Here is a 15,321-nt window from a genome sequence, read left to right on the forward strand (position 1 = left end):
CAAAAGTGGTATAATGATAGAACCTGCGCCTAATATGCTTTTTTGAACCCCGGTTTCCCAAGCATCCAGTAACGATAAAATTAAGGTATTCCAGTATCCCGACCAGACCAAGCCTCCGCTCCAAAATCAGTAAACGTATCCGCCAAAGCCCGTAAAATGCCAGAAAAAAAATTGTAGTCGAACAAAGGGAATTAGTGAGGGTATTAATGTATGGCTTTAGTTGAGCAATGATTGTAGACCCATGCGAGAATCACGGCGTTCTGAAGATGAAGCTGGCTCAGCAACAGACTTGCTGTAGTTGTGGTCGACACTCCAATGTCTAGCGTAGCTAGTTTCTTGGTCAGGATTGTGCGAGAAGTAGATCTCCTCCTTGGCGGAAGAGGTGAGATAAGTTGAGTAGGTGGGCATGCTTCCTCGTCGATGCTGCTCTGAGCACCAGGAAGGCTGGCGGGAATCAATGGGTAGCGGCAACATCTGAGGAGATGGTAATGTCCTCGGTGAAGCAGAAGAAACTGAATTGTGATCTGACATCATTGATGGCGGCTCAAGGGTGGAAATCTCCGAGAATGCTGGAGATGTCATTGATGGCTCTATTCTACTAGTGGTAGAAGTGAGAATAGGTGCAAGGCGCCGTGAAATATCGTCTTGGTGGCTTGGTGAGACTGGTCGCTCACGAAGAATCAGTTGGGAGACCATGACAGGGCTGTGGTTGAAAGAAGCCTTGGTTGATGAAGTTGATGGACGTCGAAGGTCATTATGATGTCGATGTTCACTGGCTCGCGGGKATGGAGCCTCGATGCGGCCGTTGTAGGTGCGTGAAGAGTGTTGACTTGTCGTCTGCACCACAAGACCTCTTCGTTTGCGATTCAAATTGCCATTCCACCAGTTCTTGACTGCATTATCACTGCGGTTGCCTAGTCGACGTGCAATCTCTGCCCAGCGCTTACCCATCTCGTTGACCATGCGCTCGATCATAAGTCCTTCTTCAGCTGAGATTGGAGTGTGATTCAAAGAGGGCTTGAGGTTCTGATGGAATCGCTCTCTACATTGTTTGGGAGAACGAAAGTGCATCTGCTGTGAAATGCGAACCCAATTGTTAGGCCCTTGCTCGTGTACTAGTTGAAGTAGAGTATTGTCCTCTTCCTGGACCCAGGGACCACGCCGGTGAGTTGGCGCCATGGCAAAGCAATGCCGAATAGATTAAAGATGAGTTAAATAGTCTGACCAGAATGTTAGCCTTCGAATTGTACCAGACACACAATGATCGAAAAAAGTAAGACATGGTGTCTTTTGCCTCTTCTTTCACGAAATATCGAAGGAGGGGTTATTAGCCGCCCAACAGCGGAACTCGCACTTACTTGAATTGAATTTTTTGACCTTTGTGTCAAACAACTGTTCTTTAATGTTGCCTGCTGTTTATCTATATGATGTTGATTCAGTGTTGATGTATAAGAAACCCTGTTGGTGTCGTGATTGATAGATGACGAAGAGAAGAGGACGGCGGCGGCCAAGTGGTTAAGTATGTACTCGGAAATCCAACCAGAGCCCACCAGGGAAAAAGCAGGGACGCCACGGCCGATGGGGCAAGCACCAACTTCGAAGTGGTAAGTACGTACGAGAAAAGTAGCCCACAACCAGATCTGAGATCTTCGGAACTAAAAAACACAAAAAGGTTCTAAAAGACGGCTAAAAAGAAAGGTTCTGCTCCGTAGGAACCTAGATGGGAATAAACCAACAGAGTGGGTATGGTTGAGGATAGCAGCTAACGAACTAACTTAAAAGCACAAGCGTGGATGACAGGAATGACAGGGGGGGAGGAGACACTTTGGGCTAGGCGACGGGCGCCCTGAAGACCAAATGAATCAGTCTAGACGGGGGTCTGTCTGGGAAATTTTGATCCTTGGAGATATCAGAGCCTAGTATAGAATGTCGCATCGAATCTGCTTGGATATGAGCCCTAGGCATGAAATATGTAGATAATAGAATGAGAAGGAGGAGGGGCAAGTCGTGTATTATCATCAATCTGGTACGATCAGGATTTATGCATCTTCATATTCCCCATCACAATCACTTTCTCTCGTACCGGCTATTACACATATCGTAGATACGGGGACCTTCTTACAGGGGATTTCATGGTACGTGGTAGTACTAGCACCAAGTAAGAACTGGAAAAGGAATAACTCAGATCGCCCGATTGAATAATACGGATACACACTATCCAGGATCTGACTGCTTCGAAAGTAAGCCCCGTACGGAGTACCAACTTGTGTAAATAAACATACGTACTATGTACGAGTAAGTGGAGCTTATTCATTTCATTTTTCCCCCGAGCACAGCAAATCATCTGTGTGTGGCAGCTGCACTATGCAACTGTGGTAAAACAGATCGTGGAGATGTTGATGGGCCTTGTTCTGGTGGATTTTTGTTTGTTTTCCCTGTTAGTTTCGGTAGGATGCTTGCTAGGTTGCTAGGAGGGTGGATCCAGCGCGTGAGCATAGATCGCTAAATACATCCTCGCTCTGGATACTTGTACCGAGTTTGTAAGTACGTACTACATACATAGTACTGACATACTCTACTAAGCCTGACACTGAAGAGCAATGTTCACTGTGGATCCGCGCTCCAAGGATTCAAGGATAGCACCGCAGGGGTCGATGATCCCGCGTCATCTTCCAATCACTGACTTGGTGTTTAGGACGGCCCATATTATGTATATTGAGACCCAGCGCACTGGTGTTGTTGAATTGTTGCCATGTACGGAGTAGGTCAAGGTGCTACTCAAGACGTATCTTTCTCTTGGAGATACGCCGACTAATTGAGTCACCCAGGACTCCACAATGGGGCCATATCGATCGGATTTCTGCTCGCTTAATGGCTGTACGTAGTACATAGTGCGTCTTTTCAGTACAAGCGTCTGTTACAAATACAACTTACCACCTAATAAGACCCCGTCGTAATAGTACGTACGATGTATACGGTCCGGATCGATCGAGACTATTCCCGAATCGAAACGCAGTCAGATGAACAGAGGAAGCTCTTCAGCCAGCCTTTTCCCAAAATAAATTAGTCACGTACCATGATTACTCTTTTCGTTCACATTCCGTCATGGAGCATAGAGGATCCTCCTCTGGACCTAAAACGTGTGACCCACCACTCAATCAAGGCCCTGTCACAGCCCGTGTTTAGCTCTTCAACCGAGCCGTTCGTGCCACATTCACGGGTACGCCATAGCGCCGGTTTTGCTCGGGTCGTCTACGATTTTCCCATCAACTTCTCTATAGGGGATCTGGTCGATGCAACTCAAAATTTCAAATACATCCCTAGAAGCAGGCAATGAGACTTATATCAAATCTCATTATAGCTTGCACTGTAGGTCGTTTACGTTGACTGATTGATGAATCTATTTCCGGCCTGTTCCTCGTACGGCGTTCCCGAGATGCGAAACGGACCTGGTCAGTCACCAGCTGAACGAGAAAATCGACATGAAAGGTCGGCACCGGGCTCGTGGGACTGTGTGGCTGGKGCTGGTCAAGTCATGAGCATACCGATGTCGATGCATGTCTTCAACTCGAGCGTTTTCTCATCAGCGTCAAAGATGTCTGAAGACTCTTGTGTAACAACGCGAGGATCGTCCTAGGGTAGAAGAGCACACGTGACTAAATGGGCAAGAAGTACGACGGACAATACGAGGTAATTACAGACGATTCGTGGTTCGCCGTTATGATTTTCCTTGGTACGTCCCGGACAGGCGGGGCGCAGCCAGGCACTGTAAGCTGCTGATTGGATGAACTGACCATTCGAGCAAGCCCCTGAACGCTAATTGCCGCCGTTGAAATCGCCTGAAAATACTCAGGAGGGCTATGTGAGTAAGGGAAATAAATATTCACAATGTACAGAAATGAGTACCTATATGACTGTAAGTACAGGATTCTTCCATGAAATCTAGTCAGGACTATCAAGATGTACATCTCAATGGTGTGCAGTTGGAGACGGGACCCCCAGCATCGTTTTCGTGCACAAGCCACCTCGTTGAGTGAACGGGCGGATTCGAGATAACCCTAACTCGCTCTGGACAAACTAGTCGGTCTATCCACAGTCAAGTGTACACACGGACACAGACACAGACATGAAAATTTTCCGAGACTGCATTGACTCGTTGAAAGGCTTCGCTGATCATTCAGCATGCCCCCGAATCCGGAAATCCACACATGAAGCTATCGAGTCGACTCGGACATTTGTTCATAGTTCAGCCAGCCCAGACAGTTACGTATTCTAGCTTCTCAATGGTCTGTTCGTAGCTAGAAAATCGCTCCCCGCCCAATGCGCCTACGACAGGCCCATCGTGGGAATGATTGGATATGGGTTAATTTTGTTCTGTGCTTTCCAAGCTCAAGACCTGAGGACCATAGATGCGATGGCGATCCTATTGTCCGTCCGCCGGCGCCCGGTGTCTCGCTCGTCCTCGGTCTCGGTTTTGGAATAGATAGATAGACCTGATTTGCTGTTACGGCAAATGAAGCCATTGTACCTGAAAGCCAATAAAGTGGCCGTTGAGGTTAGGAGGCAATTCAGCACATACGGACGACGCCGTCCTCCCGACCGGTAATCTATCAACATACTGAACCTTGATCTTTGAAACACGACAGCATTTCTCGCGATCATGCATAGTTACATAATGAACCGTTCGAGATATGCCGCACTACCGACTCACTGGTAAGATACTAAAAAGCAAGAGGTAGGACGGGGTAAGTACCGTATGACTTGTGACAACCCACGGCGCATAAACGGTTGTCCGTAGTTACTGTTACTGCTTACAAGTACGCGAGGGTGCTAACGTAGTCGCTGGTAGTTCATACGACAATACCATTAATGACACAAGCCATCCCGGGCGCCACCATTTACTGTGTTAGGACACCTGATCCCCCCACCCACACCACCGTTGTGACTTGTTGGGTACGCACTTAGCCCTACGTGTATACTGATCAGGGATGCTAGCCCGCTTTGGGCCCGCGCTAGTCTTCGGCGACCATCTTGGGATCTTCGGGCTCCACTCGGGGACTAGCTTGGGTATCTGATTGGCCATGATTATTTGAAATACTCATTTGGCGCTAGTTATGTAATAGGATTAGTACATATCTGAGATTCGCAAACTCTATCTCACCCTCCCTGCTTAGTGTTCAGTACTGTAGTAAAGGCATGTACCGGGTACGTAGTGTCAAGTACCTCCTATGTAGTAGCATGTACGTCGGCTCGTTTACAATCTAGGCTCCTCGTATTGCACTCTTCATTCCAACAGATCATCCCTTCCCTTAGGGAATCGGCCAGAGCTGCACTGCATAACTTAGTTCACATTCAAACTAGCTTTCTCAACCGTTGGCCCTTCTTCGCACTGCTCTTGCGTACGTCAACCGTCGCCTCTGGAATGAAACTAGCGTTGACAGCTTGACACTGACAGCGGAATCGCTATTGATCTGCTTGCATTCTAAAAATTGGATTCTGGGATGGCAATGACAGCGGCAGTGATGTCGTTCTGGCAACAAGAGACATTCAATAGTCTAGAGCACAGACATATCCAAATGATGTCATCTATTCTCCATCCCAAGGCTCACATAAACAGAGTAGATTCCTAATATTGCTAGATTATCACTATCATTGACTATGTTCAAAGTATGCCGATACGCTCATGAACCGTGTCCACTTTTCTATTTGGCCTCGGCTGTTTCAACTTTGGAGGGTATGTTACATGGAAATAATCCGGCCGATGATATGGGCTTGCATACAAAGCACATACTGGTCACGACTGACGATATCTCGTTCCTGCAGAAAGTAATAATCAACCACTTCTATCAGCAATCGTCTTTGGAGACTATCAAACAACGAATGATAGGTCACAGATAAAAACTTCGATAGCACGTCGGAACGCAACTACCCGCTTATCAGTCCACGGAAAGAAATATGACATGTATCAAGTTGCCTGACTTGATGAACCATGGAAATGGAAGCACCAAGTAAATACGTACCGGTATTCTGTCACCAAAAGACCCACCATATCTGTGCCAGATGTACATTGTCCGATTCAAAAGTCTCAAATTTAAGGATTTCTGAGTTTATAGCGGGCCACCGAGCGGCCCGCATGTAAATAAAGCCATACTCCGTGCTCCGTATGGAGAATACATGCTCTAGGTGTTTCGGCCATGCCACCATGATGAGATCTCAAGACCACATATGATTGGACTTGAGATGAACTGCGCCTGTAGTTCTGGTCCACTCACGTCCCGTCATTATTCCATTTCTTCGTAGGTTGACGAATTAGGTTGCCCCAATTCGGGAATTTTCTTGATTGTTCGGGTAAAATACCTGCAAGACGATGTTTGATCTTCATGGTTACATGGTATCGTACGTACCGTGAATCACTCTTGTATACGTAGTCTGTATGCAATTACTGACTCGTTTCAAGCATAAAAGATGACGCCTTCGCTGCCGCCGTGGCGCTGAACACAAACCGGAATGGTTGACAACTAACGGCGCCTTCAAACTCTGGTTTATGGACGGTGGCATTCCAGACTCAGCTCGAGTTGGCAAGATCCAACGTTAAGTTCACTTCGCCCGAATACGAGATGCAAATCTGGAAAATAGGAAACCTATTCGGGCCGCCACCTGTACATGCCAGGTTGCCATTAAGAACCGCAGGCATTGACCTTCCTCAGAGGGATAATTATAAACACTGAAGTGGACAGGCGTAACTACTAACGGTCTGAAAGAAGCAACGAGGATAACCACTCTGGCTGTTTAAGGCAAGGACTGGTGTTGTTGGGCTGAATCGGCTGCACGGAAATGATATCCGGTTCATCCTTGTCTGCCTCAGGCAATGAACCCATCTACGATCACGATGATATTGACTTTGGCCGATACAACGTTACTCTAAGTAAACACAGGACTCATTGTACGTTAGGTCAGAGCTGCGACCCAAACGCAACTCCTCAGCGGAAGTGTCTTATCCGTTCCTATCTACGGAGAAAGGACTCACATGAACCAGAGTTCATTACAAGCCCCGGATACCTCGGCTTGAGATGTACATCGGTCTAGAGACTACTGCACGGGGAATATTGACGTAGCTGCATCGGTGAACTGATGACAAGTTTTGCAAGCAAGTTTCGGTGTCAAGTCGCCACTTGATGATGAATGGACATACCTGTACGTATGAGCCCTTGTCTATGCCGACGCACTTGTGGGGGAATAAAAAATCTCGTCGGAATGTCGAGACGGATTACTGGCGACCAGGTAGCTTTTTGTGGCTTKCTCGCTTATCAACACCCATCGCTATTATAGAAGGAAGGCCCACGTAGGTCTTAATGTGACGACCATTAATATCTCTTAGATCAATATCTTGCAGGAGTCCAATCATGTTTGAGAGAATTCAGGCAGGCTTTGTTCGATGCCCTCACAGCAAAAAAGAGGCAACTATAATCAAAAGATCGTGTAGAAATCGGATCAGTGCTTGTTTCAAACTGCTACCATGAGCACTGTCAAATGTCACTGGTTCTAAAAAGCACACCTATGACCCCTGCAAGGCTTCAAACTCAGTACTCGCATATACAAACGGCCCTGCCCCATTCAGATGATTCTCAACAACTGGCTGTGAAATGTAGTACTACGCTTGTTAGCTTTTACTGCGACATAGAAGCGGAAAGACATATGAGAAGTGACTTACTTCATATGAAGCATTTCCACTTAAGCTCCCTACATTCACCGTCCCTTCCCAAGTCAACATGGCAGTAGTCTCATTTCTTCCCACAAACCTTTTAACCATGGCATCATAAGCTCGTGTTGCTATTTGATTGTAAGAGCTCTTGTCCAAATATCCCTCTCGAATGCCCTTAAGGAACCCATAAATGAACATGGCTGTACCACTGCTCTCAATATAATTTCCAACCATACCGGGATATGGTGCGTCCATTACCAGCCACCACCCGCCCTGTGAGTCCCAATTCCTTTTCAACCCCATAGCGAGCTTTGTGAAGTAACCCAACAATCTAGAGTGCCCCGGATGTGATTTTGGTAACCAGTCTAGTACATCGACGAGCGCCATGAAGTACCATCCCACTGCCCTATCCCATACATGAGGCGAGGCTCCGGTGACATTGTTTGCCCAAACGGCCACGAAGCTCTCATCATACCCATGATAACGCAGACCTGTCTGTTGATTTGGGCAGTGAAATTCTATAAGATCAAATTGATGCACGATATCATCCCAAGCAGTCGCATTGTCTGGCTCGAACATTGATGTGTACTGTGCATAGAAAGGCTCAGCCATGAAAAGCCCATCCAGCCACATCTGGTTTGGATAATTGGGATCCTTGTGCCAAAACCCGCCGGACACGGTGCGCTTCTGCTGATTGATTTGATCTCGAAGGAAATCAGCGGCATTCTTGTACTTCACATCGCCAGTGGCACCGTACAAGAATAGGAGAGTCTCGCCGACACGTATATTGTCCAGCTGATGGCTCGTGTAATCCCAGTCAACAAATGTACCATTTGAGGTTAGAACAGCATCTAGCTGTGAGGTCAGGAAAGAGGAGTATTTAGAATCTTGAGTTTTGTTGTACACGAATTCAACCCCTCGATAGAATGTGGCTTGGGTGTAATATCGGGTTGGGGTTATACCAATGGCGATCATGGAGTCCACCATCCACGTCGAGTAAAGTTTCTGCTCGGCGAAAACTATACATGTATTGATCCATAAGATAGCTAGCAGGAGTTGAATCGAATGCATTTTCATAATTTGATAGTATATTTCTGACCTTAATAGCGTTCAATTAGGGGTCTCAATATTTCAACATCAGCATATGGACTAAATATTACGATAGTGAGGACTGCGCAGATAAGTCGAGCTCATCTAATATTAATTCATACATCAAAGCAAACAAAAGTATCAGAAAACTGCTGTTCATAGGTGGAAAATATCTACAATCTTATACCCCGCAACTATGGTGATCGACGACACGACCTAATGCCTACTTTGTTGCCAAGATTAGGATGTTGAGATTTATCAGAAATTGTGAATGAAAGCGTGAGTAAGACTACGGGCAGAAGTGCTAATAATAACGGAGTAGAACTGGAAACGATTTCAAATATGCAAACTTGCTCAGCTTAGGCCTTACATATGGTCAAATTACAATGTTCCGTAACCTCCATTTGATAGACCTGTGTCATCCTGGTTGGTAATAATCTTTCCCTCTGTCCCGAGACTTTGCACAAGAGAAACGACATACGTATCTACTTCATCTCGAGGTTTGGCACCGGCACTCTCCAAAACAGAAGTATATGCTTGAGCGGCAGTGAGGCTGGCCATACTGAGCGACGTATCTGCAAACGGAGTACTGGCTACAGTTGCACTTCCCACCGTGTTGTAGGATGCTCCGTTTAAGACGCCATCCTTGTTAGTGTCAAGATAGTTTCCAGTGGCGTAGACCGTCTGTCCAGAATTGATCTGATAAAACGCATTGTGGGAACTTGTGGTACTAGGCCCGACAATAAAGTAATTGTTGATAATGTCATGGTAAAAGTCTCCGCTGGTATCAGCAACTGTGTACGCTGCTTGATAATTGTATATGACATTGTTGATGTACTGCGTGTTGCTCTTGGCAAGAGGTTGCCGATTGTGTGCGCTCACCCAGAGATTGCCATAGAACGTGGCCGGTCCGGTCTCAACATGAGCTCCGAACTGTTGGCCGATAGGTAACGCTATAATGGAGTTTGAGACAGTAATATTCACGGCACCGACAGCATCGACGGAATCCCACTGACCGTACTCCACAGAGCAATGATCTAGGATGATGTTGGATGCATCGCCCATGTTGAATGCACTCTTTCCAGTATCCGAGTCAAGAGTCCCCTGTCTCATCCGGAAATTGCGAATGATGATATTGGTCTTCCCAGATGCCGACACTTCGCCTCCCATGATCCCGATGCCACTGCCTGGCGCTGTCTGACCATTGATAGTTATATCACTCGACAAAGAAATTGCCGATGACAATTCGATATAGCCGCTGACCTGAAATTCTATATTACGGTTTGACTCGCTTACTGCATCACGAAACGAGCCTGTGCCTGAGTCGTTGAGGTTTGTGACATAGACAGTCGTGCCACTGTTACCTCCAGTTGCGATTGCTCCGAAACCAACTGCCCCGGAAAATGCATTTTGTGCAGAAGCAAGGTAAAAGAAGATGGTAGCAAGTGCTGCTGAAAGCCACATGTTGCCAAGATGTTTGGCGTCTTGTGCCTTAAGATTTTTGGACGAAGAAAGTAGACTGGGGTTTGAAAGCTGTATCTTGCCACAAAGTACCAAGACCTGGAGGATCATGAATCGCACCCCACAAATAAATAAGTTGTCCTTCCATGCTTTAGCTTTTTGTCTTATAGGCGACAGCACCTAAATCGTCGAATAGAGCATGTTATCTCGCATATACTGAAAGCTCACTGGTGGATAGATCATGGCGAGTAGATATAAAACGAAACGATATTGTCTGGTAGTCACCCACCTGAGCCCAGAAAAAAAATCGCTAGTGGAAATTACTTGACTGCATATACTACATGATTCAATTGTAAACCGTATTGTCGGGGATATCGCCAACTAGGATAACATTTCATTCGGCTGTTCCAATGAAATCAGCGTGTCGATGGACCATCCCGAGATTATTGTGGGGGTATACGCTAAATCATGAAGAGGGGAAAGACAGTGTTAATGCCAGTTGCTTTAAGCTGAGATGTTTGATATACCTTCCGGACAATCACTATACCGAGCATATCCAGGCAGAGGAAACAACCATACAATGATGCCGTACACCCCGCTCGCAAGGCTTCTTCAGAGTTTTACCGAATAAATAAAGTTGTTGATCTTTGAAAGAGATTTCTTGAAATTTAAAGTTCTTCCACCATTTAGATTCGATGCGGGGAGGGTGTGTCATGCATTCAGGCTATTCTCAATTTAACATAAATTTCAGGGTTCTAGCATGAAACAATTCTTTCAACATGGGACCTGTCGACGCGGGAATTTCTTCCTTTATGCTCATCCGTAGGGTGAATTCAAAATTAGGGCTACACGAAAGTTTGACTGAGTGGACTATTATTGGGGATTACTCACCTTAGGCAGTAATACGATATTGACAGTCCCGGTCGACTTTATATTCGCATATTCTTTCGACCACAGTCTACTAATTGGCTCTTTATTGGCAGCTGTCCGATCGAATAAGGAGCTTGTGTGTTCACGTTTTCCCATACCTTCCGAACAGAGTAAGAAGCAACAACGTCTAGATTCGAAGGAAAAGAAAGAGACCAAGTTGCTCGTTATCGCAGCAGATGCATGTATTATATACTAAGAACAATAGTAATATATACCGCAAGTACAGACATGCTTCAAGCTTTCTCAATATACGGTGTTGCTTCAAGATGTACGACATCGCTGCTGGCCGGAAGCCCGGCCAACATTGCCGTGCTTATGACGACAAACTGATAGAAAGCAGCCATGTTTAACAAAACCCGCCACAAGACAATTTTCCACAACTAAAAAGATTGAGCAAGGAGGACATAGTGTGGTGTTCCGACCGAGACTACTTTTCCGACCTTTTCTAACGCTCTCGGCCATCGTCTCTCGAGATCGAATGTCTTATGCAGTGGCGGTTAGGTTGCTGAATCATCATCACACACATCGTATTGCATAAGGTAGCAACTACTGCACAGAACACGCAATACTATCATGAAGATCGCAATTACCGGGGCTCGTGGATCTGTTGGAAAAACCTTGGTGAAACTCTGCTCCGAAGCAGGTCATCATACAGTGCAGATCAATCGCACTCATACCGAACACGATGGAACACTGAATTCGGAGATGAGGACTGCAGACATTGCCAACAATTATGACGCTACACTTGAAGCCTTCAAAGGCTGTGACGCGATAATACACTTCGCCGCTGTTCCAGATCCAATCGGGAAGACCAATTGGTATGTCCATAATAACAATGTCAACGCGGCTTTCAATGGATTCCACGCCGCCGGTGAATTGGGAATAAAGCGAGTATGCTATGCATCATCAGTCAATGCCATCGGTTTGGCTTTCGCGAATAAGCCCCTACACTTCGATTACTTTCCCATCGATGAAGATGCGCCACAGCGGCCTACAGATGCTTACGCTTTGGCTAAAGCCGAAGCCGAGTATCAAGCCAGGTGCTTCACTGATTGGTTCCCGGGGTTGAGTATAGCCTGTTTGAGAATACACGAGGTTGCCCCGTTGAAGGAGGTTAGGGAAAGACACCACGATAGATGGCAAGAATCTGGGGTTCAACAACTTTGGGGGTGGGTTAGTCCTCGTGCAGTGGCAAGAGCTTGTATTTTAGCAGTTGAAAAGAGTGAGAGCATCAAAGGATTCGAGGTAATAAATATCATTTCCCCGACTACAACACAGGAGATACCGTCGGCAGAACTCGCTCGAAAGTATTTTCCTCTGGCGGAGATTAGAGGCGACATGTCAAAAAACCAGGCATTCTGGAGCACTGAAAAGGCCGCTAGACTTCTCGGCTGGACGCATATTGAAATAGAATGATTTACTATCTTAGCTAGAAATACCGGAATTAATACAGCTCATTTCATACTATTATCTGCGATATATTGAAGCTTGAGACATGTTTGAATGAAGGAATGTGATTTCAATATAAATAAAGTACCCTCAAAAGGAATATGTTGCTTTCAATGCTGATTTAGACCAAAGATGGATTGGCATTGGTCAAAAGCTGGACAAAATATGCTTGGAACCAAGAACCAGCCTGAGGAGCCGGTTGAAGTGCATCACTGAGGGCACAGTGATAATCGTAACGAGGTGCGGAACTATTTGATGTACCATCACACTCACCACCTGGTTTGACCCAGACGAAGGCATCCTCAAGTGGGTCACCGGTATTGGTTGTGAAAGGGACGCCGAAGCCGGTTCCGATAACATTGCACCAATCACCCCATGCCTGTTGCTTGGTCGGCTGAACACCATTTCGGGCTAAAAAACAATTTTGGTTAGTGAATTGAGTGATCAAATCATATGCAGCACACTTACAAGTATCCATGATGAAGTGAGCGTTGGGCCAGCCGTTAGATGTCAGGAGAGGAGACAAAGCGTTGACGTAGAGCTGTTCATCGTAGTTGGAGTCGCCAGATGTGTATGAGGGCGGGCTGCTGATGGACCAAGCGTTGTAATTGGCAACGTTGGTGGCCAGTCCACGAAGAGCTGCAGGAGCGCTTGCATTCTTATAGACTGTTGCAAAGAGTTGAGCCGCTGGTGAAAGATTGGCAGGCCATCCGAGCCAACCAGCATGGCCGGCATCAATGTACATGGCCACGTTGGCCAGGTTGAGGTTGATCAATGCGTAGTTGACGCACTCATAGTATGCAGATTGAGCTTCGGCACATTTAGCAGTGGACAAATTGGTGACCATGTTGGCCAAGCTATCGGGCTCTATATACCGTGATTCGTTAGACTTGAAACCTTGAACTATTTGAATCTCATTGCACCAATTTGCAAAAGTAAAGAACTTACCAATAACAAGAATGGTGTGTACATCAGGATAAGCTTTCAACTGTGCTACAATGCTATCGATGTAAGCCTTGTAGTTTGCAACACCGTTGTTTGCTACAGTGAATTCGCCGTTACTTGCAGCAGCTGCACAGTCACGGTCAGGCAGGTCATAGACAACAAAGATACCGGCAATAGGTGGGTTGGCGCCAGCCTTGTTTGCAGCCTCAATGTTGGCTAGGTAGGTACCCATTGTAGGTACTTTGGCTGCCGTATCACTATACAGGTTTAGAAAAAGCCCCACATATTTTTTATTCCTTCAATTGGATTTCAATGGGAGAAACTTACAGCCAGACGAATGATGGGATCTCGGCAGCTTTGGTTGCAGCAGCGGCGAGTGTACCAGTCAATGATGGGATGGCAAGAGTGTATACTTCTGACGAGTAGAATGGATTGGCATAGAGCTGGTATCCAGAGAAAGGGTTTCCAGATGCAGCGGCAGTGGTAGTAGCTTTCGTTGTGGTAGGAGTAGTGGTGGTAGCTTTCGTCGTGGTTGTGGGCGGTGGTGTCGTTCCGACGCTGCTGGAAGATGTTGTTGTCACCAATGTAGTCGAAGTAGCCGTGGCAGGGACGCATTGTGCGTAGTCTGAATGAGCAATCGGTGTCAGTAATCAAAGCCAACGTACGGGATCAATTGGCACCTTACAAGGGTTAAGAGTGCTGCATGTAGAACCTGCGGCACATGATGTCGCGCCACTCCAATTTTGACCGCCGCCTAATTTATGTTAATAACTACACAGTAACTTAGACCTGAAGTTTCTCAAGAATTTTCTTACATTGTCCCCAGACTGATTGCTGAGCTTCCACTCCGGTCAGGATTGCCGTAGCGGCAACGATGGAAAGATATTTCAACATAGTTGCGAAAGGATCCAATGGCTTTACTTTGTCGCTTTTTCACTGATTGTCTGGCATGCGATGATTCCAACATTCTATCTCGAGTTCGAGGAAACTGAGTGAATATAAATACGACCTTGGAGCCACCACATTATCATCGCGGATTATCGGGCTGGGTAATTGCAATTCTTGATGACCAGGCAACAGACTTGAACCTTACTAACTGCTTTCAACACAAGGCCAGTCCGAAGTAACGTCAGACTGTCTTTTAAATAATTAAACCGTGCTTTGAACACTGTGTGGGAATCCCACAATATTCAGGCCGAGTATAGGGTACAGGTTGAGGAATAACTTGATTCTGGTAAGCTTACTGCCATGTATGCATGCCGGAAATTACTTCATATTCAGGTATAGCTCTGACCAATGAATACTGACATTCGGCCCATTCCCAGAAAATGACCAGCGCTTGGTTCTGTGCATCGTGCAAACTGATCCTCCGCAACTCCGCGGTGATTTTCTGGGGTCATGAATAAACGTTGTTTCGTTTGGAGTCGGCACTTTGGGTAGATCTGAAGATTAGCGTGGCGCTTACCTAAATGAGATATAACACTGGATACTATCATTGATTATTCTGAATCAGGATACTGTGTACATTCACATGACCCTGGATATCTTACTACGTGGTTTCAGGTACTGCCGCCTCCCCCTGGAGCATTAAGGATTAAGATTAAGCGACTAGTTGAGAAATACCTGGGAATATCTAGGATATATATTACCTTCTTGTTAAAAAACAAGAGGCTATCTATGGCAGATATTACTTTGTATATAGCGAGCACTGAGGTCCACATACTTTCCTGTAGAATTCGTTGAGG

At 46.1% G+C, this 15,321-nt stretch overlaps 5 protein-coding genes across 5 annotated transcripts; 1 reads left to right on the top strand and 4 right to left on the bottom strand.

The window, feature by feature from the left end:
* Positions 1 to 216: 216 nt before the first annotated feature.
* Positions 217 to 1,179, bottom strand: BHQ10_005442 (uncharacterized protein; the record flags this gene model as incomplete). Its single annotated transcript, XM_040877919.1, has 1 exon — positions 217 to 1,179. One exon carries the CDS (start codon positions 1,177 to 1,179, stop codon positions 217 to 219), a length of 963 nt encoding a protein of 320 aa, XP_040733946.1.
* Positions 1,180 to 7,555: 6,376 nt separating this feature from the next.
* On the bottom strand, positions 7,556 to 8,773 carry BHQ10_005443 (uncharacterized protein; the record flags this gene model as incomplete). The annotated part of the gene is made up of 2 exons (XM_040877920.1): positions 7,556 to 7,651; positions 7,712 to 8,773. The coding sequence occupies 2 exons, from the start codon at positions 8,771 to 8,773 to the stop codon at positions 7,556 to 7,558; spliced, it is 1,158 nt and encodes a 385-aa protein (XP_040733947.1).
* Positions 8,774 to 9,172: 399 nt separating this feature from the next.
* On the bottom strand, positions 9,173 to 10,255 carry BHQ10_005444 (uncharacterized protein; the record flags this gene model as incomplete). The annotated part of the gene is made up of 1 exon (XM_040877921.1): positions 9,173 to 10,255. The coding sequence occupies one exon, from the start codon at positions 10,253 to 10,255 to the stop codon at positions 9,173 to 9,175; it is 1,083 nt and encodes a 360-aa protein (XP_040733948.1).
* A 1,500-nt stretch (positions 10,256 to 11,755) lies between these two features.
* On the top strand, positions 11,756 to 12,598 carry BHQ10_005445 (uncharacterized protein; the record flags this gene model as incomplete). Its single annotated transcript, XM_040877922.1, has 1 exon — positions 11,756 to 12,598. One exon carries the CDS (start codon positions 11,756 to 11,758, stop codon positions 12,596 to 12,598), a length of 843 nt encoding a protein of 280 aa, XP_040733949.1.
* Positions 12,599 to 12,752: 154 nt separating this feature from the next.
* Positions 12,753 to 14,470, bottom strand: BHQ10_005446 (uncharacterized protein; the record flags this gene model as incomplete). Its single annotated transcript, XM_040877923.1, has 6 exons — positions 12,753 to 13,042; positions 13,100 to 13,498; positions 13,580 to 13,833; positions 13,904 to 14,201; positions 14,262 to 14,330; positions 14,392 to 14,470. The coding sequence occupies 6 exons, from the start codon at positions 14,468 to 14,470 to the stop codon at positions 12,753 to 12,755; spliced, it is 1,389 nt and encodes a 462-aa protein (XP_040733950.1).
* Positions 14,471 to 15,321: the final 851 nt, after the last annotated feature.

This window comes from Talaromyces amestolkiae (assembly GCF_001896365.1).
Source record: "Talaromyces amestolkiae strain CIB chromosome Unknown scaffold9.1, whole genome shotgun sequence".
Taxonomy (NCBI): domain Eukaryota; kingdom Fungi; phylum Ascomycota; class Eurotiomycetes; order Eurotiales; family Trichocomaceae; genus Talaromyces; species Talaromyces amestolkiae.